At 39.8% G+C, this 25,392-nt stretch overlaps 2 protein-coding genes across 15 annotated transcripts in view; one reads left to right on the top strand and one right to left on the bottom strand.

Moving 5' to 3' along the window:
* SEPTIN11 (septin 11) overlaps positions 1-13,269 on the top strand; it is an 86,151-nt gene extending 72,882 nt beyond the window's left edge. For 2 of the 10 annotated variants that reach the window (XM_070614557.1, XM_070614561.1), the window contains exons 8-11: positions 3,244-3,376; positions 4,454-4,641; positions 10,377-10,444; positions 12,430-13,269. In XM_070614557.1, the coding sequence (XP_070470658.1) occupies positions 3,244-3,376; positions 4,454-4,641; positions 10,377-10,401 (346 nt within the window). In that variant the 3' untranslated portion in view covers positions 10,402-10,444; positions 12,430-13,269. Of the gene's footprint in view, positions 1-3,243; positions 3,377-4,453; positions 4,642-8,112; positions 11,929-12,429 lie in introns of those variants that run through there. The other 8 variants (XM_008520822.2, XM_070614563.1, XM_070614560.1 and 5 more) reach the window with 6 other exon arrangements.
* A 4,782-nt stretch (positions 13,270-18,051) lies between these two features.
* The window catches only part of CCNI (cyclin I), a 32,340-nt gene continuing 24,999 nt past the window's right edge, over positions 18,052-25,392 (bottom strand). For all 5 annotated transcript variants that reach the window (XM_070614564.1, XM_070614567.1, XM_070614566.1 and 2 more), the window contains one exon: positions 18,052-19,647. In XM_070614564.1, the coding sequence (XP_070470665.1) occupies positions 19,204-19,647 (444 nt within the window). In that variant the 3' untranslated portion in view covers positions 18,052-19,203. The remainder of the gene's footprint in view (positions 19,648-25,392) is intronic.

Here is a 25,392-nt window from a genome sequence, read left to right as displayed (position 1 = left end):
TGAGAAGCAAAACGTGCGAACTTAACCACTGCGCCACCGGGCTGGCCCCTCGGCTGGTCCTTATTGACTGGAAGCGCTGGGGAGGGTTTCTGGTGTCTCATTTACAGCTTAGTTGGTAGAGGTGCTGGGGAATCTGAGTCTGCAAATGCCGTGGTTGTAAGTCATTTCTAAGTGGCTTACTGTAGTGTGGCTCCCTTGAGTCAGGTCTTATGATTTCTTTCTTATATATTGCTTATCATTTCCAACATCAGTTCAAAAGCTCATTCATGTCCTAGGATACAGTGATGGGATAAATAGCATTTGTTGAGCCCATTTTCCTGTTTCAGCACGGGATGTCAAAACTGCCACTAGACTCCTGGCTGAGGCCATCTGGCCAGTGGCAACGTTGCTCCTTAGTCTTTCTCTAGGACAAGGACTTGCCAGCTTTGGGGTGAAACCTAAACTATAGGATATGTTCTGTATCTTAGTTTACACATGTCATGAAGTAATACCTGTTTTTATGGTTTGCACTGCATTCTGGTATTTTCTCTCCTATTCTCTTAAACTTTCTCTTTTAACATAGTGGTTAAGACCCTCAATTGGGTCATGACCAATAGTTTGAAAATACGTCTCCTGAAACTGGAGCCTAAGCTAGGTTGTGGCTGGTACTGGATAAGGCAGAGTCATCTCGAGAGTTCTCAGTATTCTGGGTAGCATTAGCCAAAGTACAGTCTCTCTGTGGCTGATTTAAAATGAGATTCTATGAGTAAACACATTGGAGGAGCTCTAAGTTCATCAACTTAAACAGATTTTTTTACTGAAGGACTTCTCAGAGCATTTAAGACAAGCAGTGGTTGGCAAACTAGTTACATCAAATCACCTGGGAAGCATTTAAAAAAAATACAGGGGCTGGCCCCGTGGCCGAGTGGTTAAGTTCACGCGCTCTGCTTCGGTAGCCTGGGTCGCCGGTTCGGATCCTGGGCGTGGACATGGCACTGCTCATCAGGCCATGCTGAGGCAGCGTCCTACATAGCACAACTTGAAGGACCTACAACTAGAATATACAACTATGTACTGGCGAGCTTCGGGGAGAAAGAAAAATAGAGGAAGATTGGCAACGGATGTTAGCTCAGGGCCCATCTTTTGGAAAAAAACAGATTATTTTGCCTTAGGCTGCATGCTGAATCAGCATCTCTAGGAGTGGAGTTAGGAGACTGTTAGAAAAGTCCCATAAAGCATGCCCAGGCAGTCCTGGGTGCTGCCAAGGTTGGAGCCGCAGTGCGTTGAGACTCTCCTGAAGGGAGGTCACACACAGCATTCCCCCTTTACGGCTTCGACGGGGGAACCTTCTTTTGAAGATCTCTTGAAACTAGTGATCTCTGAAACATATTTTGGGTAACGTTTCTGTAAAAGGTGTTCCACTGCTCGTTAGAAAGAAGAGGGAGATGTATTCATTATCCTAAAATCAACTAAAACTGAGCTTCCCCCCAAATTTCATAGCAAGGACCAGTCATCTTCTGCCTTTGGCAATTCTGACACAAATAATGGTGATTAAAAGTTTATTAGAAGCTAACAAGCAAAGTGAAGTTCATGAATTATTTTATAGTTCTATTACCAATGCATTTCTATATCTCCGTGGCTATGTATCTTTTTGTTTGTTTGTTTTTTGCTGAGGAAGATTTGCCCTGACACCCATGCCAATCATCCTCTATTTTTAGTATGCGGGCTGCCAGCACAGCACGGCTGCTAACAGAGCGGTGTAGGTCCAGGCCTGGGAGCCCAACCCAGGCTGCCTAAGTGGAGCACACTGAACTTAACTGGTAGGCCACCGAGGCTGGCCCTATATATCTTAAATTTCAAGTCCAAATATTGTTATTAATATTAGCCAACATTCACATTGGCCAAACTTCTTGTCTCATAAGATAATGTGAAAGCTAAATATGCCACTGGAAATTCAAAACACGTGATTGTGCATTAACAGGTCGTGTTGATACTCTTGAGGGCAGGAGAACTTATTTTTAGTCAACCAATTACAGTGTTGATCTAGAAGTATAAACAACCCTAATTAATACATTTTCTAATTGTTTAGTCCTTTGTAAATCTACGCGCATGTGTGTCTCACCACCCAAATGTCCTTTTTCTCCTTCTAAAAGGACGAGGGTGAATGCTAGCGGGCGGCTCTGCATGGCGCCTGGGTCGCCTGCAGCCTCTCCGGTTTGCAGTCAGCACTTTGGGTGAATTGGGTCCATGGGGAAGGGTGGATAATCCTGCAGACTTGTGTTACTGTAACAACTCTGGTTCTAGGAAAACTGCCAGGGGGAAATAGAAATAGCGCCTTATAACATCAGGAAATGTTTCTCTGTTGGGGTGTGGGTCTGGGCATGTGTTTTCGCAAGTTCTGTTATCAAAGATGATTTTTCTGTAAATACGTTTCTTCTGGCTTAGAGATAAAGCTGTGTCTGACATTTGATTTAAAATATTGGGCTCTAAGTTCTGTAGACACTCAGGAGGAGGATGGGGTTTAAAATAAAAATAAAACTCCTCCCTGCTTATTTACAGTTGGTAAGATAACTTGAAAAGAAGCGATTTCCTCTAATCTTTAGACATACTTTGTCTCTTTAGATGCTTCACTGAGTCTGCTTTCTAAATTGGGGGCTGGAGGGAGGTGAGTGTGGGGGGTACCATTTGTCAAGCCCTGGCGGTATGTCCACTGCTACTCTCCCTCTGCCCCCATTTAATTCCCGTAATCATATCCCTGGAAGGTGAGTGCTGCTGGATGCATGGCTCACACAGAGAGCGCCGAGGCTGAGAGGCTGTGCCCTTCCCAAGATCAGTCAGTCAGTTGCTGTGGCCGAATCCAAACCCTGATCTGTCTGGCGCCAGTGCCTGTGCATTTCTTTCCCTACACCATCCTACCTCCATCTTCTAAAACTCGAAATCATATCTCGTTTGCTGATCTGGAAGATACCAGCCAGCCCAGCCCAGGCTTTCCTGGTATGAGTATACGTAGCATAAACCTTGGCCAGTGAGAGACATAACTTTAGTGCTGCCTTGCGCTTATTGACTCATTTCTGGTTCTTGACGTGCTTGTCTTTATAATTGCTGCGTAACTAAAAAGAAGATGGTGCCATTTTATGTGTCCTTTAATATGGTAAGTGGCAGCCTTATCTATGTTTTAGAAGTGGATGGGTAGAAATTATATGAAGTGACGTTTCTTACTGTGCGACTTCACAACGCTGTCCTTGGTTTGTGGCTTTTGAATAGTCTTCAGGAGACATACGAAGCAAAAAGGAACGAATTTCTGGGAGAACTTCAGAAGAAAGAGGAAGAGATGAGACAGATGTTTGTTATGAGAGTGAAGGAGAAAGAAGCTGAACTTAAAGAGGCAGAGAAAGAGGTAAGCCATCTGTCCTTCAAGGGAGAGAATCACAGCAAGGTGTTTTATTAGTACTTCACATTGTGTAGGACTCCGTGCTGGTCGGGCACTGTCTGATGGGTGATGGCTGCACATGCCATGTCTGTGCTCATGCTGCCGCCTTCGTAGGCATGCTCCTTGCTCCAGCGCCCCTCTGACTCCCTCTCCCTCCCCGTGCCCGGACCAAGCGAACTGCTTCCTAGAAATTCACATGGATTTCTGTTACAACACTCATCCCTTTGAGAGAGAGAGACAGAGTGTGTGATGTTTGCCTCTTATAGGAGATGAGGAACTCAAGTGCTTGACCTGTAGCTCAATACAATTCCAAATGAAATTGTCTACATAATTTCCTCATCATCCCCTTTTAATTTATCTTTATAAAGACTACTGAAATTTGGAAGTTATTTAAATAGCTAAGCATTCAACATAGTTTTGCTCCACAGAAAGGAAAGTTGAGCCTTATTTGCTGTTGGCTTTAAGTACCAAATGGATGCTAGGTAAAAATCTAGAATTATCTACTAAGAATTATTTCCTCCCTCCCTTCCTCCCTTCCTTCCTCCCAGTTTTCATTTCTGCATTGTGATAATTTTTTAAATTCAATTTGTCAAGGGCCAGAAATTTCTGAACATACTCTTATTCTTTGAATAGCACACACGTATATATATCTGTAGTCACTGTGTATGTCCCTAAGGAAATGTATATTGTACATTTTGAAAAAGGACCAGAAGTAAAGAACTACTCTTAGCATTAGGGTGTTTCCTACTAGGAGCATGGCTAATTTTTATTTTCTTCCTTATGTTTTTTACAATGAATATGTACTTATTATCAGAAAAAGTGTACAAGGATTCTCCTTCGTCCCAGGGGGTCTAAGTTTCAAAGGAGTGTAGGGCTCCAAGGGCTGCTCCTCACCGTCTCTGCCTGGCTCTTCCAGGAGCCCGTGTAATTGAAGTGCGTGCAGCAGTGCGGCACACGGTTTGTTTTTGAACAGATCCCAATAACCTTACACCGGTAACCTTCTCATCCCCCTCTCCAAGGCTGTCTTCCTCTTCTTCTCTCCAGCTCCACGAGAAGTTTGACCTCCTAAAGCGGACACACCAAGAAGAGAAGAAGAAAGTGGAAGACAAGAAGAAGGAGCTGGAGGAGGAGGTGAACAATTTCCAGAAGAAGAAAGCAGCAGCTCAGTTACTGCAGTCCCAGGCCCAGCAGTCTGGGGCCCAGCAAACCAAGAAAGACAAGGATAAGAAAAAGTAAGCAGGTGTCGCCCAGGTCCTGGGGCCCTCTCACATTTTATTCTTCTTGCATGTCTCTACTTTTCCCATTTACAGACTGGAAACTGGTCTGTTACCAGAAAGATAAAAGCAAGTATTTTCTCTACAGTGCAGGGAAGATGATAAAGGTTTTTAAAGTATTTCTAAAGGGTACACAAACATTAATTTAAAACTTGACCACACGATCAAGCAGTCGGGACTGGAGTAGCGTGTTGTCTCCGGTAGCATCTTCTGCACCGACACTAGGACTCTCGAGAAGACAGTTTATTTCTCTTCACTTCTCTCTGGAGACAATCCTCATGACTCTTTGATAAAGAGCACCCTAAAGTTACGATTGTTAAAATTATTTTTCTATTCTGTGTCGGTAAGGCTTGATGAGCCAGTCATTGAAAGTCTTGTTCCCAAAAGGAAAGATTTAGAAGAACTGCTGGTGGCCAGTAGTTTTCCTCTAAATTCAACAAGATGATGAATTGTTTTATTGTGAAAATGGGATCAAAATGCCCATGCAGTTAAGATACCCCACCAACCCTCAGGACACACCCATAATCCACACGAAAAACATTTTTAAACATGGCCTTGATTTAATGTGCCAAAGGGTTAGGTTCTGCTCTTCCGTTGGTCACTTCCTGTTATACTCCAAAAGCAGCTGCCCGAATCCAGTGGGAGATTTGGGCCTTCCTTAAAATTCTCCTGTGACCTGAAGCTCATGGCAAATGACCTGAAGACCAGAGAGGGCGATTTTATGACAATTGCTGTTGGTTGACAGTCAGCACAGTGGTCAGGAAGATCCCTTTGAGGAAAACCTTTGTGGTGGCCGGATGGTGTACCCACTGATGCCGCCCGCCTTTGTCTGTTGAATGTGTGGTGCTCTTAAGGCAGCAATAAGGCAGCTCAGAACGTATTTCAGGACCCTTGCTCTTCATCCTTAGATGCTAAGGCTCTAGGGAAAACGCTGACAACTAAGCAAATAATAAAAATGTTGGTACTCGAGTAGGCCAAGAATTACATTCTTTAAAACTCCAGCAGGTAAGATTGAGTCTGCACAGTAATTGAGATCTGTCACAGGGGAGTGAGACGATGGTGCTATTTGCCTAGTCTTGGTGAACATGGAGACTCGCCCCTGAGGAATCTTGTTATGTTGCTTGTGGTAGGAATCAAAACGCACTGCTACAGTGACACACAGAGAGAGTTTTAAATTATACTGTACAAACTTTGATTTCCCAAGCTCTGACACAGCAGAAAATGTGTCAAGAGAGCAAGAAAGCAAGCATGTTTTCCAAGCAATAGAAAGTAATTGGTGTAGGTGAGGTGTGATTTTAATGGGATTGATACAGACCTAAATGATCACAGCACCCTAGGGGCTGAAAATTCAGTTATACTGGATTAATTCTGAGTAACAGCTGCCCAGATTAAAATGCAGTTCAAGAAAGCGCTTTTGCAGCTACACATGTTGGGAGAGCATTGGTCACTAATGGGTACGTTCTCCGTGCAGAGATTCAGAGATTGCGGTGACTCTCCCAGTGAGGACAAAATGAAAGCCATTTGACATCATACCCTGTTGATGGAAACTAACCCAAGACAAGAATAGGTTGTGTGAATGTGTGTTTGTCTCTATATCTGTAGGCATGAATGAAACAGAAAAAGCTCCCGATTGACAGCTTAGGAAACCCAAAGTCAAGTTTTTCTTACCCTGAAGTGCTTAAGTGCGTGAAGGTACATGTTTGAGAACTCAAAACGTTTATAGAAGACCAGCAATGTTCCAAGGGTATTTCATGTATACTGGATGTGCCTTTCAGCAATAAAAATTCCAAGAGCTGATTGATACTGTGCCTCCAATAAAAAAAGGTCTTTCTAGTAACACACTTCGCAGTGTAGGGAGGTTGTTCCATGCCCTTTTTAACATTTTAGTTTATTTTCTTCCCAGCCTTGGGCCTTAGCAATGTATAATGCTTTTCAAGTTTACGTGAAGTATGTGTGAATTCTATTTTAGCCTTATTTATATATTCTCATTTTTTATGAATGGAATTAGACATAATTTGGTGCACAATAGTCACCAGGTTTTGTGCCTGACCGAGGCACATATTTTTTTGGTAACTTTCTCTAGGTTCTTCCCTTTCCCACACTTTCCCATTTGAACAGTGAAAGTAACTGCCAGTGTTGTACAGTGAAGTGTAAAAGTAAAAAAAAAAAATCACTCCTTTTACTGCCAGTGGAGAGTTTTGGTTAGAGGGGACCACAGAAAGACAGTAACCAGGGTAACCAGAGTAGCACTTTGAAAATACATGGAGACTCTTTGCTCCTCGTGGAGCTGGAGTCGCCAAACATGCCACTTAGGAGCTGGCTTCGTTCTAGCAGTTGCTTATTTATTCACATTCTGTGCTTCCACCTCAGAGCTTAACTTAGTTTTTGTAATAGTTTTAAATTCTGTTTTTTCTATTCTAATGTCACGCTCCCTTTTTAACGTAGGTAAGGCTTTATGCTTTTCCTTGACCTGTAGTGGCATGAGAACGTATAACATTTCCTAAGGTTACAAAGTAGAACTAACCCTGGCACTGCCGTTAGCTGGATCCCATCTCCTGCCATCTCTGGCCACCAAGTCACCTTCCTTGTTGGTGGCTGCACCACAGGGGTGGGACTGCCGAGGGTAAGTTGTTCAGTGGACAGTGTTCATCTTTTCTGAAAACTTTGCACCATTGCCAGCAGGATGCATCCATCCCAAAAGCAAGTTTGAAAATCCATTTTAAAACTGAACCTGGTATCTGATAACTACAGTCGACACAATCATCCACTCATCTTTTTAAAAAAAAAAAATAATTTGGTTCTTGCTAAGGAATGCAGTTGCATGTTTTGGACTTGCCTAAAATTAGACTGTGGACCTTGGGTTTGGCACTGCTTTATACCTAAGAGGGGGAAGGCTCCTGGCATTGCTGTAGCTGTAACCATGTAAAGATTGTCTTTTTTTCCTTCCCGAGTAGATTAATAGCATGTCCATCATCCACTATATTCTAATCTCCAAGTTAATTGTTCAAAGACATTTATTGTATATTTATTCTCTGACTCCAGCAGCTCAGAAATGGAAGATGCAGTCCCATTCCGTACCGACGTGGTGCCCAAATCTGATAGATAATGATTTTGTGTTATTTGAGAAAATGAAAATTGAACAGTAAATCCTTCCACTAGAACATGTAGTGGTTTCAAGAAGTCACTCGTGAATTCTAAATTACATGCAAATGGAAACTAACCACGTGTTCTTTAATTCGGTATTAAAATTTTGCTTTTGCTTGTCATGTAGAACAGCTTACTCAAATTTTTGGTTTTAATTTCAGTCAATTCCATAATCATTGCATGAGCATTTACCATCACCGAATGCTGGTGCTGGCGCTCCTAATTTTCCTTTCTTTTTTATTTATTATTATTTCTAACTTTTTTGTTTTGTTTTTTAACTTGCAGTGCAAGCTTCACATAAAGCCTGGCAAGCCAAGGATGGTCCGCATTCACCTGCTTTTGCAGTAATATTGTATCTCTGCCATATGTGTCCTTTTGTTTTATTTTTATTTTTTTTTACCCTTCCCAGACACCAATAACTATTAACTCATTTTGCTGAATATTGTTGGGTGGTGGGAAATCCTAGAACAAGGGAATAACAGCAAAATCTCTGTGCAGCTGGACTTTGTTTCTGGAAAGGAAATGATTTGCCTTTCATGCCTGTTGAGAGCGGCGGCAGGAAGCATGCCTGTGACTTGTGTGTTGCTTTGGACGGAGGGAAGGAGGGTAAATTGCCACATGTACGCCTGACAGGAAACTCACCACCTCAGCAGCTCAACTGTAAACCTGAGTAGCCAGGCCAACAACTTGCTTTTCTCGATCATTCATCTCCATGACGGCAAAAGCTCTGAACTCACTCTCTCTCTTCCCCACACCAGCTCCAGACCAGGGTAGCTTTGTCCATAGGCAGAAGCGGGGTAAGCTTTATGTGGCTTCTATGGATTTTTCATTCTTATATATAACATTATTTGGCCTGGGTTGTAGGTCTGTTCAGACTGACTTTCTCCTCTCATGGCTTTAAAAATGTGTCTGAACCCTTGTCTCTCAAATCCTGGCCAAGTGGGACTGTAATAAGAACACTGTGATTATGTTCCCTTTTATCCGTGCGACAAGGATGATGGCCTTTCCACGACGTACTTACTACTTATGATAAGCAGTCTTTCATAAGCACACCTAAATTTGCTCTCTGTGGGCTGAGGGGGAGGGCCCAATGACTGCTTCTACGATATTAGTACTTCTAATAACATTTTTCAATAATCATGAGAAGAAATTTTTCAGAAATACTTCAGCTAGAAATTTTGTAATAAACCGTGTATCACCTGTAGCACAAATTTGAGGGGACCTTGGCAATTTAAGGTAGAAATAGGAAGGAACATAACACAAACCCGTGAGTCAAGAAAGGAGAAATTCAGCTTCACGTTCAGCGTCCTTGCATAATCTCCTTTCCATATTTGGCAAGAAAGGGAAGAAGAAATAGAACAGCTGGTCTTCCAAATGCAGTTGTCTTGAAGGAATTCCCCCACTTTTCCCTCACCACGACTGGCTCCACCTGCCTTCGTGTCCAAGGCCCATCGCCCCCTCAACGAGGATTAGCACTAACCCATATCCCAGGACACAGATGCCAATTTGTAGAGAAAAGAGCATATTTAATCTCTTCTCTGTACTATTTCTTTTTGAGCTTATCCTTTCATCATCTTGATTTTTTTCCCTCTACTAACAAGATTCCCCCCGCCCCCTGACTTTCTCTCTAACTCTGTTGTCTCCTGTTTCTTAAAAGAATACATTTCTCTTGAACCCAGTACTTCCCCTTTTCATTTTCCTTCTGGCCTTCACTAGTCTTACATTAATAGGACAGGAGACAGTGTACCTCCCTGGACATACACATACACACACACACCCTTTTTTTTTTTAAATTAGTAAGTCTCTGGTTGATTCCAATAAAGATTTTTGTTTTCCTTCTCTTCTTCCTCAACCATATTCTTAGGGGAAAGAAGGAATGGTCTTCCGTGAACTGATTTAGGCTTAATGAGACAAAGTAAGAAATCACTTTCATTGAAGCCCATACTAAGCTGGGATAGAAACTGCAAGCTAGAAGCAGTAGTAGTGGTATAAAGACAGGTTTAGGAGCTACTGGACCAGTGATTTTGTTTTTTTAGTGATTGTAGTCTGAAGCTAGTTATGGAGCAGCCAAGTACTAGATGGCATGCTGATTCTAACCATGGGCTGAATTTGCTCATACGCTGTGCACCAGACAAAAAGCTTGAATACTTGTGTTGTCTGCTTGTTCCAACCATTGCTTGTGTGAGCATTTTTGTGCCTTGTAACAGAAAATACACTTGTAAATTCTAAAAATATATTGCTTTAAAATTATCATTTTTAATGCATCACTAAAGCCTTTTTAAAGTGAGCCTAGCCATGGAAGGCATTCAGCTGACTTTTTGATTCCAAGATTATTGATTGACTGATTTTTTTTTTCCTTCCCATTAAAATTTTTTCACAGCAAAATAAATCATACGGAGAGTCAGGGAATAAAGAGTCAAAAGAAACATATAGAAGCTTTTTTTTTTTAATGCGTTGCTTCTGAACTTTTTTCTACCCCTGCCCCTGGCCCTGTTTGGTTTGTTATTGCTTCCCTTCTCTTCTTTCTGTATCTGTGCCTTTTTTCACAGTAGTCCTTGGCTCTGCACGGAATAAATGATACCCTCAAATCTAATTGGATGTGCTTTCGCCTTTGCATGTAAGTACGGTAGTAAGAAACCTTTGAGATCTTTCTGACTTTTTAAGATTAGGGAAGCAAATGGGATAGATGGATTTTTTTTTTTTTCCTTTTTTGGAGGGGGGTAGTAGGGAGGTAATGGTTTGAGTAGTCTTTGTTTAAAAAAATAACTAAACATATTTTAATTGGCCACGTTTGTCTTTTTCACAAGAAACACATAGATTCAACTTCTCTTTGATATCAATATAGAAGTCAGAAATTACTAATCCCAGGCTTTCTACACAGCATTGTGGGCATCATCGGATATTACAGAGGGTCCTTGGTTCTGACTTTGTAAATAAAGCTAGAATGAGAAACCTTCCACTGGAGAAAATCAAGAGGAAAATATTTTTTATGCTAGGCTGCCTTTATGACTGCCTAATTTTTTGGTGATCTTGGTTTAACGGTCTCTCCCTTGTGCTAACTGCTGGCAGCGATCACCTTTTTTTGCCAGACAGCTCTAGCTGGCCTCTCCCTACATCTTTTGTTCAACCATAATGACCATCTTTTTACTGCTTCTGGACTTTAGATACCCATAACAGTTGTATATGTGGTGAGATGTGACGGAGAAACATTTATGAGAATTTTTGGCAGTTCAGAGACTGTTTTCCCAGGTTAGGCTCTATTAATTGGTCAAGGTTTTGTCCAGAAAGGGCATCTCAACCAGGGGAACATTTAAAATGACACTGGGCACAAGTTACTTATTATCTTCCCTCTCTGCTTTGTAAATCTCACCAGCAATAACACTTAGTCTTTCTATCTTGTGCACCTCAAAGTAATAGACTTGGTTTCCTCACCTTCTTGACATATCCCTAAGTGTTTCACATACAAACTGTTGAAGTAGGTTTTTCAGCTATTCAACCCATGTCATACTGTCTCTGTGTGGTCCTACCAAAACTGTCCATTCAGATCCCTTTGCTTTGCCATTTGCAAGTGTCTGAAATTGTCAAGTCTCAGCTTCCAGAAGTCTTGGTTCCATTGACAGGATACATATGTGATGACTCCTTAGTAGAAATTATGACCTACAATGTCTAGACTGTATGTAGGTATGAAGGGAATTTTTTAAATAAATTGAAAACTAAGCTGTGAACAGCATTAGAACTTTGTCTATTTCTTAATTTTAAAATATGCTGATATGCCTTAAACTGTAGTTGTAGATCATTGTCATTTTGCTGTTTGAAAATAACCAGTGTGTTTCTAAACTGTTATGTAATCTACTTTCAGTGTTAATGCAGAATTGTCATATATGTAAGCTGCATGTTAGACACTTGTCTTTTTTTAAAAACTAAAATAATTGTATTGATGTGAAGCATATCATTTTTTCAAGTATGAAAGTAATCACTTAGCAAGAAACCTACTTGGTAATTTGGTGTCTGTTAAGGTAGGAGAGTGGTGGACAGGTAATCTATGCATATATCACTAGTGCCAAGACATAAATTGGGGGAAAATATATTTTTACCCAAACATCGTGTGCCCTTTTGTGAGTTCTTTTTAGTCACTGTTTGAAATGCATATGTACACATGCTTACTATATTGGATAAAAGAAATGGATGAAAGAGTCCCATGCTTTCCTGCCTTGTCTGGTGGACTTCAAATGCTACCATCTGGGCAGCACCAACTTCTCCAAGATACTTGCCATGTGGTATCCTGTACTTCACATACCATCTCTGCCACCATTTCTCCCCCATTCCCGTCCCCTTCTGCCCTAATTAGTGTCCCTTGGCACCCCACTGTCCCTCTGCCCAGCTGAGGCATCCTCTTTTTCCCCAGCCTCTGGTGCCAACACTGCTGCTGCTGCATCTGTCCCACCCCCACCCCCACCCTGTGCTCAAGGAGTCATCCTTTTAACTGACACACTGCTCTTCTTTCAGTTTGTTGTAGAGATGCTCCTGGTTTTTTTTTTTTTTTTTTTTTAAGACTTTAAGAATCAAATTTGAATCTGAACCTTTCTTTTTTCTCTTCTGTAGCTTCTTCTTTATGTAACCATCCTGTTGACAAGCCCTACTCTCTCCTAATGGACATAGAGCATTAGAAGAGCAGGAGCTGTCTGTTCACACGTGTTGGGGAAGAGTTACCTCATTTCCACCATCGCCTTCTATTCTTTTAAAGTCTGGGTCAAATATTGCACTGCTGTTTGTATTTGTCGATGTCTGTTTACAAACCACTGCCCATAGTGGTTACTAAAGTGACTTATCACTACCAAAACCAGTAATACTTAATATTACTACTTAAAAGGAAATTGAGTGAAACAGAGAACTTGGGCCAAGACCCCAGGTAGCCATATGTTGGGATCCTCTTGCTTAGCTGTCATGTTCTTGAAGCTGCTGATCCAAGAATTCACGGACTGAAGAGAGTATATACCCTAATCTGAGGTGGCCGCCACCTCGAGGGTCCACAAACTTGATCTCATGTTAACTCCAGACCTCTCTGTCCCATGAGCGACATTCTCAACAAGCCCATCAGGACCCTCAACCATCAATCAGGTCATAAGATCTGGGCAACATTTTCCTTCCTTTTGTTACTTTTGTGGGTTGTTTTGAGTTTGGGGTTCTTTTTTTTAAACATTTGATATTGCATGAACAGAGATGGCTGCAGTTTTTATTTGGAGTGTTCTATTGATACAATGTTTTTATTTTTCAGCTGACCATCTGCCTCTTGAGAGAGAGAGAAGTGGGCATCCTTCCTTTAAATTCAGGAACCATTGTTGTTTTTATTTGACTCTTTTTCTGTTACCTGCATCCCTGATATAAGTTGTTTTGGATTTGGGATTCTGTTTTGGAAAAAAAAAAAAAAAATCCAGTTAGCCAGTTCTGTATTATGTATTGGTTATTTGAATTTAGTTTTGGTATCAAAATTCTGCCAGTTTTAAGCTCAAAGGGAAATTTAAGTGAAGTTTAAGTCACCAAATTCTATTTCAGATGCTCTCCTCATCTCAGATACAACCAAAAACATCCCTTTGCTGTCACTGGGGTTTTGACCTACAAGTCTTACTCATGTTTAAAATGTGCCAGTGGTTGGGTAGATGACTTTTCTGCCTTTGGGACTCAATATTTAAAGGCAATATAACTTTCTGACCCATCCCTGGATTTTTATTTATTGTGAAACTCTGCTTTACCTTGTTTCCAGAGTTTGTGTGTCCTGGACCATGGGAAACGAACCCTGAATAAGTACATATCCTGTCCCAGACAACAGCGTTATTAACAATGGTTCTGATTCACATTGTCTTCTCAGCCTTCCCAGGTGGCTTTCTCCACTATGTCTGCAAAAAAAATCTGCCGGAAATCACTTAAAATAGACCCACATACAGACACACATGCTTCTGCCAGCCGAATCTGTGATTTCTAATGCTCACCTGTGTGATGGGCTAGATTACTTTATTAGCAGTAACCTCTTAGGGCCAGCTTTCATAGTCAAGGGACAATTTTCAAATTCATTTCTATTTTAAAGCATGAACATGCATTTTAAGTTAACTTTTAATTTCACTACTTGTCTATAGTCTACATATTTCCATCATTTTCCGGCCCCCATAGTAGGTAAGATCATGAAAACACTATTGATGACATGAGTTGCATTTGGTGAAGATCCTTAGCAGTGTTCACTTCTATATCAAGAATGGTAACATATGCTTCTGTTGAATGGTGAAATGATGAAGCAATAGTCTCTGCCTCTTGAATCATTTGATTCTTGGAAAGAGGTGGTTTAGAGCAATTGAATGAGCATGCTGACAAGAGGCTGTCTTTACCTAGAAGGACACTATTACTCAATGCAATAAAGTCGGATTCATCTGAGCCACTAAACTATCAAAATACAAGAGTTAAGAGCCATCCCTTCCATACTACACTATAATCTGTAAGGAAAGAAATCTGCCAGTGATGTGGCCAGTGTTTGGGGGTGGGAGGTTGGGGGGAGGGGACCAACTCCTTAACTGATGCCAGAGCATGACATATCAGTTTTGTAAGTTAAACACAAGCATCCTATCGTGTGAAACCACTGTAATCACTAAGGACAATAATTGGGTTTACTTTTAAACTCTTTAACATTTTAATACCAACTTTAACTACCCTATCACTCATTTTGAAAACAAATTTTGCATCAAGTTGTAAAGACATTTTTTGTGCGATATTCAAACATCGAATTAGGCAGTATTTTTTTTTTTTAAGTAGGGCAATGTGTAGTCTATTATTGCTATTCCCTTTTTTCCCCCCTTTTAATCCTCAGGTTACAGGACATGTAATAGTAATCATCTTAATGAGAAGGGGTAGAGGAACAGACTATTCTAAGTAGGTTGGCCTCTGTTCAGTTACCCAGGGAAAGCTGAGCACAGACACCACTAGTCAAGTGCGCTGCCATCTCTCCATTGACTTGGCATTTTACTTCAGGTGGTTCCTTTCCTCAAATATTGGTAAAACTGGTAGGTTCTCAGGTTTTCCTGGCTGACCAACTAAGAAAGAGATATGAAACCACCCCGCGGCTAATTGTCATCAATAATAAAAGTTATTTGCTTATCCCTAGCTACATTGTGGAAAAGCAAGGACAGTGGAGCCATCTGAACCTATTTCCATTGGTAACAGGCTTTCTCATTCAATCTTTAAAAACATTACTTGATTTCAGATACAGATTCTGCCTTATTGCTACAAGTTTAGTCTAGCCTAGGTGGTCTACTTGAGATTGGCACAGCACAAATATAAAGGAGAGATCCCATCTTCAGAATCAGTAGGCACTGAGCTGGGACAGATGAAAACCAGGTCATCTTCCCAATATGCTTAACCAAACTTTTTTTCCCAACGGTACCTATCAAATTAAACTTCCTTCTTAGTTATTTTAGTTATGTTTTCTGCCTATCATTGGCCCAGCTTATGGGTAAACCATTCTGGGTATCTGAAAAACTAAGTACATAATTTTCACTGTATTTAAATGACGTTTCCACACAAAACCTTTTGCTTTGCAGGTGACTGTCATCTTTGCCCTGGAGACTGACAGTGAGGGCAATGTGGCTCACTTTGAAGATCCTTGTACTTGAAATCTTAAAACCATGGTATTTAGTCCTTGTGAGTGACACCATCTGGCTTTCAGAGCAATATCTAGCAAGCACCTGGCACCCCCAGGGCCGGTGAAGGGACTGAATGTTAATTTGAAGAGACTAATTGTGAGCCTAGGTATCCACTCACCTCCCTTTCCAACCTTCCTACTGACAAGTAGCTGTATATAAATGAGATCTTTTGGTTGATAAGATGTCACATCTGCCTCAAATCAGCTACCTGGAGTGCTGCAAGTTGAATGGCATTTTGGTCTGCTGTGGAAACTTACCTTTCAAAATTATGCCATCTAGATTAGAAAAGGCAGACACTATTATAACAAGGTTGGTCTCTGTCCCACACACACAAAAAATGTGTGTACAGGCGGACGGTGTGGAATAACAATTCTACAAAGAGCTCAGCTTAATCATGCAGTCTCTGCACAATGCTTCTCGAACTCTGAAGAGTTGCCATTCTAGCTCTCCTCGCCCTTTCTTCACATCCATCCATCCATCCAATTTCCTCACCTGCTTCCTCTCTCCCTCTTTCCAAATACTGTATTTTATATACTCCACCAGGCCTACATTAGGTGTTGGGGATGCACTATGAATTGCACTTGTCTCTGTATACCTCATAAGCACAGCAAATATTTGGAGTAAAAGAGTAGGTAAACCCTTTCTATGCTAAATTGCTGAAGATTGTATTCTGAAAAGCAAAAGGGCCCCTCCCCACCCAATTGCTTTTCAGTGGTTGCTTGCTTAAGGTTGCCCTTCATTCTGGAGTGTCCTCTTGCCAAACAAAATAATAAGCTGTTTCTGAAAAAACAGACCAGTTACTGGGCCTATGCTTTTCTACTGCCCTACTGTTGTGTAACAAAATAAGGTCAACAGTGCTGGCATTTGATCAAATTCAGATTCTCATGAGCTTGGCTGAGGGAAGAGCTCTGCTCCAGCTTCTTCAGAACCTAAGGCACAGTGTCAGGAACATTTCTGACAAATTGGTTATATCTGATTTTTTACTGGCATTTGGGAGGACTCCCCCTTCCCAGCACCCGCTTCTCCCTCCACACTAATAATATAAGACATCTTCTGGAGAAAAAAAATTCAGTTTTCCACACATAACCAACTTCATACCAATCTTGCAAAGAGAAGAAGTGAACATTTAGCTTCTGCCAGTCTGATCTTCAAGAGCCAGAGCATACACTTTCACTTTTTCTGTTGAATAGAAGATTAGAGAGTAACTAATTTATGCCTGTCCAGTTTATTCCCTTGCCTCTGCGGAGGCTTCATGGAATGATAGGTTTTCTAACCACCAGGAGGCACCAGACAGTTATGACCCATAAAGCTCAAGTTTCCAAACTATGGAAGAGAATAGTTTGTGATGTGATGCCAAGATTTAAGACAAGTAACTTGGGACAAACTAATGAGAATAGTTTCAAGTACAACAAAATCCAATTTAACAGCAGGAACATTCTTAAAGAAAAGTTCCACACTGTTCAAGAATATTGTGCTTTTTCTGTCTCAATCCATGAGTTCAGACCCCTCAGAGCCAACGTTCTCCAAGAGCCCATGATAGCTCAGATCTCTGGACAGTGGCGGAGCGAGAACTGAAAGGGTGTTCAGGAGGGTCTGGTCTCCAAAGTGCTATCGTTTAATTGAGCTATGGGTTAAATAAGCTTTGAGGCATGGGGGCTAGCAGCCCAACCATCCCACTTCAGTTTTCCATGAAAACAATACTATGTTCCAAACTGATTCACCATCAATTTCTGATAAGATTAGAACACCTCAAGATGAAGTACTAAAATCTTATTGTCCTCTAACTTCTGTTCAATCTGTAGCTACTGGACTACAAATGAAATATTCTGACCCTAGACTCAATTTTATCTTTAGCTTTCTACATAATAAAAATGTTCATTATCTGTTAAGTGGAGGTGGGGGGACTGAGTGCCATTTATTTTACACAAATGATGAACATGTAGACTTCCTGGAGCTCCCCAGACGTCAGGAGAAATTAAGAAACAGAACCAAATGATGTCTAGGATGAGTGGGATTTTTTAACATGTATCTGCAAAGCCAGCCTCTTACTATCTTTACCCAAAAACAGTTCATTCTTTTATCTTCCCTCCCACTCCCTGCACTTACAGGTAACTAAAAGTTTCTCCTTTGATTACTTTGTAAGGTCCTAAGTAGGTAGGTAGCCAACCCTCCAAGAATTTCAAAAAAGTCAGATGTTGACCTGAGAATACTCTTGCTCTGCTAAACAACAAAATCAGTGGGTTAAAAAGGACACATTATCTAGATATGGGTCTGTGCCTGCCCTCACAAACAGTTCCATTAAGATGAAAATTCACTGTTTGGAAGGTCCACAGTCCAGCAGTGAGAAAACAGTATAAAGGGAAAATTCTTACGTCAAAACCTACATCCCTCAGTCACATTTAAATCCCCTTTTTTTTTCATATTTTATTTTCTGTAAGCACAGTCTTAGGATTTTTACTGTTTTCTACAGTTGAAATAGCAGCACCTAAGCAATCAGGAACTTGCACTTCTTCACAAGCAGAAAAAAGTTACAAGATACAAAGGTTAAGGACAACGTTTATTGCTACCAGAGGCTTTCATCATCAGTACATGGTTCTGACCTGCAATACCTTCTTCAGACTGCACAGGGAGCCCGGGATCCAGAAGTCATGAAGAGAATATAGGTAGGCTGGGGAGGTAGGAGGAACTTTTATCGAGAAAATCCTAATAGCTTAACATAAAACTAGGGTACTGAATTCAGTTATTACATGTTACAGACTCAAATCACAGAGCTGCTCCAACATCTAGACAGTCTCTTCTACCGATTACAAATGAGTGAATGAGTGAAAACAGATTAGTTACAAAAAAAAAATCTAATTTTAGTTGTTACATGTTTCTTTGGTGAGCACCTGGATATATTAACTTTATCACAAATTCTTTTATACAAATGTCAAAAATGCTTTCAACAAATCTGAGTGTGTCCTAATTACATACTACTTTTAAGCTCCACTTTAAGATAAACAAAAATGAAACCAATTTTGTTTCCAAACTCTAGAAACTGAAAGGAGATAAACACAAAAATCAATGTGGTAATATGAGTCCTTCTATTAACACCTCTGATTCATATGGGGCAATTTTGAAGTACCCTTTTCAGATTAATCTGAATTTGAATCACAGATTAAACATGGCTGTCACACTGAAATAATCTGTTCACTAAATTGCTAAAAAATAATTCTGAGGGTTTTCTAATCAGTGGAAATCAGGCTATAGATCAACATGCATAAAATTCATTAAGTATTCAATGAAGAAACAAGCAAAAAGCAAGAGGAAATTTAAATCAGGAGGCTGGGGACAGGGTTTGCTAGCTATGAATTTTGAAACTTCAAAAAAAATATTGAATGTGAGTTTTTGACACGGGCAATCTACATTACATTTTATCAGAGAAAAATGTGGAACTGACCAACACTACAAAAATTTTTTATGTCAAAAAAAATTGGGGATCTTCTGAATTTTACACTTTTTTTTTGGTCTTTAAGTGCTTAAATAATGTTGATTTATAATTACCCACACAAGGAAACAGGTTTTTTTTCTTTCTGGCTCACTTCAAATCAGCCTGAAAAGGTATATACATTTATATAGCCTTTCCTGGTTTTCCATGTTCCCATTCCCAGAGTAGTCTACCTTAGTTTGTACTTGAAGGTAACACCTGAAGCTACATGACAGAAACAGGCTGCAAAGGTGGACAAGGGGAAGGATGTCCCTCTTGCCTTGATAAATCAGTGCCACACACAGACCCCACATTTTCAGAAGCATTATCTTCATTATAGAGCCGTTTGATTCCATCGTAGAAGTCATCCACTTCCATTTCCTCTACTTTGCGTTTAGCAGAGGTATGCTTGCACCCACCAGCAGCTGGGAGATGATGGTAGAAGGCTGCTGTACCTCTGACTGGCACTTCTGGTTTGCTGTTGTCCTTGGAGAAATCTGGGCCTGGGACAGAGGAGGGATGTAATCTGAACACTCCTTTGTCACAGGTCACCAGGGTGTGCTTGAGGGGACGGTAGACATAAACGGAATTTAGAGGCAGGGAAGACTGCAGAGTAGAGAGGTGATGTGCCACAAGCTCCCGACAGTGGATCAGCTGGGAGCTCTCCATCTGGGCCAGGGGAGAAAAAAGCACAAAGTTGATAATTTATTTAATATAGGCTGCTCTGTCATCTTTGCTGGCCACTATTCCTCCCTGTGCCCTTTGTCCTCCTAGCTTTCTTTTCTCTCCCCACATCTTCTATCTCAAACTCATCTATGCCTCCAGCATATCCATCTTCTTAGGAATTATGTCCACATCTGTATTTCTAATATAAATCTCTTTGGAACTTGAACTCACATTTGCAGTTGTATGCTGGATATCTTCATGAAAGCAGAAACTACTCTCTTTTGTACACTGCTATATATCCAACATCTGCTTTTGTTCAGTCTCTTCCCCCGTCTAGAAGGCTTTTCACCTCACCCTCTTTGCCTCTTCTAATCTTTTCAGTGAAGACCAAAGTACAAATAAAGACAAAATTCATTAAGAATTTAAGGAAGCCAAAGACAAACAACAACAATAAAATTTAAATAAGGGATGGAGAAGGCTGTCTGGCTAAGAATTTAGAACAATTTAAGTATTTTGTTTTTAAAACTTTTGACAAGTTATATTTTTATAGAAAATAGGGTTGACAACACTAGGAAGAAATGGTTTTACTAATTTTTTTCAAAATTTGGGGCTTTCAACAATTCCTTATCAGAATAGTTCAGGTGTCAATTCTTTCTGAAGCCACCCTCGACTCCCTCCAGCCCCCTACAGATCCAAATTCCGGAGTCATCTGTTTCCATATCAACTTGTCATCCTCTTTACCACATTAAAATAATCTAACCATTTAAGCTTTTCCATTATAGACTACAAGATCCAAGAGGTAAGCATTGTATTTATTTTTATTCCCTGAGTTTCTAGCACAATGACTGTACAGTGAAGGCCTTCAAAATCTTACCTGTGGTAAGGAAATAGTCTCTCTGCCCTACTTTCCCTGTAATTATAGCTCTAGTCAAAATAATCTTCTTCTAGCAACATGTATTTCTCCCCTATTCAAATTTCTTTAGTGGCACCCCAATGCCTACCAGAAATAGGCTAACCTCTTTAGCTTGATATTAACAAGCCTCTCCACAATCTGACCCCAGCCTTCTTTCCTAGCATATCCCAATTTGCGCTCTACCCTCCTGCCAAACAGGCCCTCTCTCCATTCTGCACAAGTCTTGCCCTTTCCTACTTTACCCTTGCTCATCCTGCTTCTACCTGTTGAAATTGTATTACCGATTCCTTCCAGGTCTGGCTAACTGCCACCACCTCCAGGGAGCCTACTTTGACTATTTAACTATCTGGGATCACTTTTCAGTCTTGTGTATTTCATAAGTATTTTTGGACATTTCTTAACCAAGTCTTTTTCATATCTATATAACCTGCAGCATGCAGCATGACTGTCTGCAATACCACAGAGAAAATAAAGGAAAATAACATATCCTGCAAGAACACATTTGGTCACAAAATTATTTTTATCTCTAAATATATTCATTACTTGTTACCCAGGAAAGTATCAGTGGAAAAAAGGATGAAAGGTTGGTGTTAGTCATCATGTAGTACAAATGTAAAAATGCCTGAATTTGTCAGAAACAATATGTGAAAATGACCGTTATTTTAATTTTTACCATTTTACCAAGTACCAATTTGGTTCACTAATTTTCTTTCTAGTTTGAAAGACACTGGATAACACCCTATGGGTAAGATACTATTAACTAGTATTAGAATTTCTTCTCTTCCCTTAAAGAAAAAAATTACCTAATACTTAAGATAGTCCCCAACTATCAAGCTTACAACCATAGGCTTGGTCTTATCATGTCCCAGAGTTGTAGAACAAGCTGACACATGCTAAGAACAGTAGAATAAAGCACTTGGAAGAGAGATGGGGCTTCAAAATTCTTTAAGACAATTGGTACCCTAGCCAACACTTCAAGAAGCCTACAAAAGAGAGGTAATAAAAATGAAACAAATTGGGATGTGAAAAGGAGGCTACAGCATAAAAATTATTTCTAAAAACTAAGTACCTAGTTTAATGAACTGTTCTTTAGCGAATGAATGATATTTAGTGGCCTAGAAAACTAAAAGTACCACAAATATTCTAATGCCTTGGTCATTGAGCATAGTACCACAGCAGAATCCTGAAAAAAGACATATGTATTTCAAGTAAAAGGAAGACTATTACATCACTATAATCTTTCTCTGTAAAAAAAAAAAAGTAAGTAAATAAGGAGTTATATTTTAGAGGTGAGGACTGGCAGAAAATGATACACCTAGAAAGACACTGGAGATTATTCAAACCAATACCATATATGTGAACTCTACTTCCACCCAAGTCCTCTGTCTGAAATAACATCAAAATAAATTCCTTCTAATCTAATACAACCTGAATTTGTTCTTAGAACAAAATAATATGACCCTTGTTGAGATCCAGTGGAGGAAACAAAAGAAGCACATATATTGTAATTACTACATCTTTAGACACAAGTCCTCTAATGAAACCATTATAAAAAGTTTCAAAATGAACTCGTTCGAATTGTGTGAAGGGAATATTTATTGTTATTTTTCATGACTATCTCCCCAAATTCAAATACAGTAACCATTTTTAAGTATCCCTTGCTAGAAAAACAAACATAACTATAATTTAGCTCACCAAGGAAGGTGGGGCAAATACCATTGAAAGTTTACAGAGCAGACACCCAAATAGGTTACTGATGGGAAGGGGCCAGAAGAGCATGACATAAATGATAGGTTCAGACTGATCCAGGTTTGGTGGATAGCACAAAGCACTAAAAATATCTACTGCAGTAGTCTGATCTTAGGCACCTTCGAGAAGAACTGGGAGACCCTGGTGGCTCCGACGGTCTGCTTCTTTAACTCTAGTTTTAAACTATACCATAGCAAGCAACATCTACTTTCACGACTGCCTGGCTAGGGACTAGGGAGATCACCACACTAATCTCAGTTAAAATCCTGAGATTATCAGTTAAAAAGAAGAGGACGTAAGTAAAGCCACAGAAGTAGAGCCATGAGAGAGGTAAGAAGAGAGTTTAGCCACCCCAGAATGGTGACCAACAGGTAGCACAAGAACTATGAGAGGCAGGGGGGGAAAGGAGGAGGGACAAGAGGAAGCTTGTCTTTCAAACAGGGAACACTCACTGTACTTTGAAGTCCAGAAGGAACTTACACAGAGCTCATGATGGTGGCCCCCTCACAGCATGAGATGTCTGTGATGGACCATTGGCAGTCCTCTCAAACCAGGACACTGGGAAACATGGCAGAAGTAATTCTGGCATGATCTCACCAATCTGAAGCAAGAATTTATACTAGAACTAGAAATCCAGGGGGAATATCTGATATTACTATGACCTAATCTCAGGTCTAATTACAAAGATATTAGAGCTGGTGTTCCTACCTAAGAAAGGTAAACTTAGCAGACAACTGAGTCTTGAAAAATCAGAAGCCACCCAGGTTTGGGCCATAAGGGTTAGCCACCAGTCCAAATTGGTTTTAGAGAACTGCTGAGACCAAGTCCCTAAGTCTCTGAAGTTTGATGACCTTACTTGTTTTTAACTTTCTTCCCCATTATAATTTGGCTACATGGGGAAGAGACTTTTTTTTTTTTTTTTTAGAATCACTGTATCCTCAGTGCCTTAGATCATAGATTTCTCAATAAATGTTTGTGGAATATAACTATTTATATATGTATATAAGAGAATGGAACAGTGGTTTTCAAACTATGCCCAAACAGCTTGCGCAAGGGAAGAGGCCATGTTGAAGAGGGCTCTGCACCCAATAGGTCTCTGCCCCAAACACATATTACAAGGTAACACTTTTCTAGGTGGTATTCCAGGATTGTATGGTACAAGATTTTGTTGGGGATGAAGGAAGGGTTCAAGTCCTAAAGGAAACTCTGAAAACCACTGCACTGGAATCTTTAAGGTTTGTGAGGTATGGAAAAAGCACTGGTTCTTTTTAGTCTTCTTTACTACTAAGTAGCCCTGTGAGTCTCTGAGAAAGTCCCAAGTTCCCTGAACTGCAGCTATAAAATAAAGGAGTTGAACAAAATGATTGCTAAGAAGATTCCTTCAAATTCTAAGTTTATCATGTTCCTTCAGTAAAGGGGGGAAAAACAAGTTTCAGTGAACACTTTCTTCTTCTAGCACCACAAGACTTATGAAAGAGAGTAAGCAATTCTCCAGTATTCTTCAGTAGAGAACAAGCCCTTCAAGCTAGGGAATACATGTGCTATTTACAACATTCTTATTACTTATGCTTCAAAGTCTGTCCTTTCTCTGTGACAGTAACGCTTCATATAGCAAATTTTCTCTGTACTAGCTTGGGAATAGGCACAGAGACCAAGTCAGGAGACATTTAGAGATATGTCATTTGTTCCAATAAAAAAATAAAAAACATAACGTAGGAGGTTTTCTGTTAATGTCTCTTCCTCTACTTCCACAGTCCAATGTAAATGATTAATATTTGACTTGACTTTCTAACACCCTAGTTGGGCTAAGTTGGGTGGTCTATGATAGTTTCTAAAAATTCTCATTAGCAACTATCTCCTAGGGTTTATTTTCATTATAAGATTTATTTCAATGAAAAGAAATACTTCTCAATTATTTCACCTAAGATATGCTATTAAAAGAAACTATCTCCCTTGTAAAGGAGAAACAGCCTGTGTTACACTAACATCCTATGTCCCAGGGATATAGAACAAGCTAAGCCATGCTAAAAACAGTGGAACAAAGCACACAGAAGAGGGATGCGGCTCTAGCTGAATACTGCTCTGATCCTCATCCTTTTAAATAAAAGACTCTCAAGCCCTACTCTGTTCAAACTAGGGTGTGAAATTCTCAGAGCTGAGAGGTAGCACTGAGGTGGTACTTATATGTCTGCTAACTTTTACAGCTCACATCTATAAGATCATCAATTATAATGATCTTAGAAAATTCAAAGTATCTTACCAAATTCAAGTATTATTCTCTTTTCTTTTTAGTATTCTTCTATACGTTTTATTAGTTCAGTAACTGCAGCTCTTTGCTAAAATTAGTTCATTCTAAATTAGTTTGTTTAAAAACAAAATGTTTCTAAGCTCAGAATTAAAAGGTCTTTTCTCTAAATAAAATAAATCAGAAAGACTGCCAAATGAGAATAAATAGGGACACATAAAGGGAAAGTAGGTTCATACGTCTTTTATGGACTCAGTTGGCAGAGGAGTACAGTTTGCAGCAGATGTAAACGTGCATGTTCTATTTGGTGACATGAATAGCTGCTCACATATTTGGCACCATTACTAACTTTGCATTTTAATGAGATTTTTTTCCACTAAACTCTTACATTTAATATAGATGACTGACAAGAATTTAACTGACCTATAACATCTTATACCAATTTGCAAGTTATAGACTAATCTCAGGCAATAACAGGAACTACCAGGACAAAACCTCTCAGAAAGACAGTTTCTACTTGCCAAAGTCTGGTACAAATACTTCACTTTCTATCTGATGATAAATTATTTGCTTGTCTAAACAGCAATTTCTTGCAATTTATGTTTTTGACGTATTTTTTATAAAGAGTAAAGTACTGAAGTACTATAATGAAACCTATAAATGTAGCCAGGAAGGTTCTTTATACAAAACTTAAGGAAAATATATTATAGAAAATCTTACTAATTTTCCAAGATTCTTAAAGATTTTAAGTAATCTAGAAGGGTTAAAAAGAATCAAGAAAATACTATCTAACTCTTACAAGAGGAAAAAAGACATCTAGCCCATAAATTTAAAGAGCATA

This window comes from Equus przewalskii, chromosome 3, assembly GCF_037783145.1.
Source record: "Equus przewalskii isolate Varuska chromosome 3, EquPr2, whole genome shotgun sequence".
NCBI lineage: Eukaryota > Metazoa > Chordata > Mammalia > Perissodactyla > Equidae > Equus > Equus przewalskii.
Note: the sequence above shows the minus strand (reverse complement) of the source record. Positions and strands in the feature narration are given on the sequence as shown.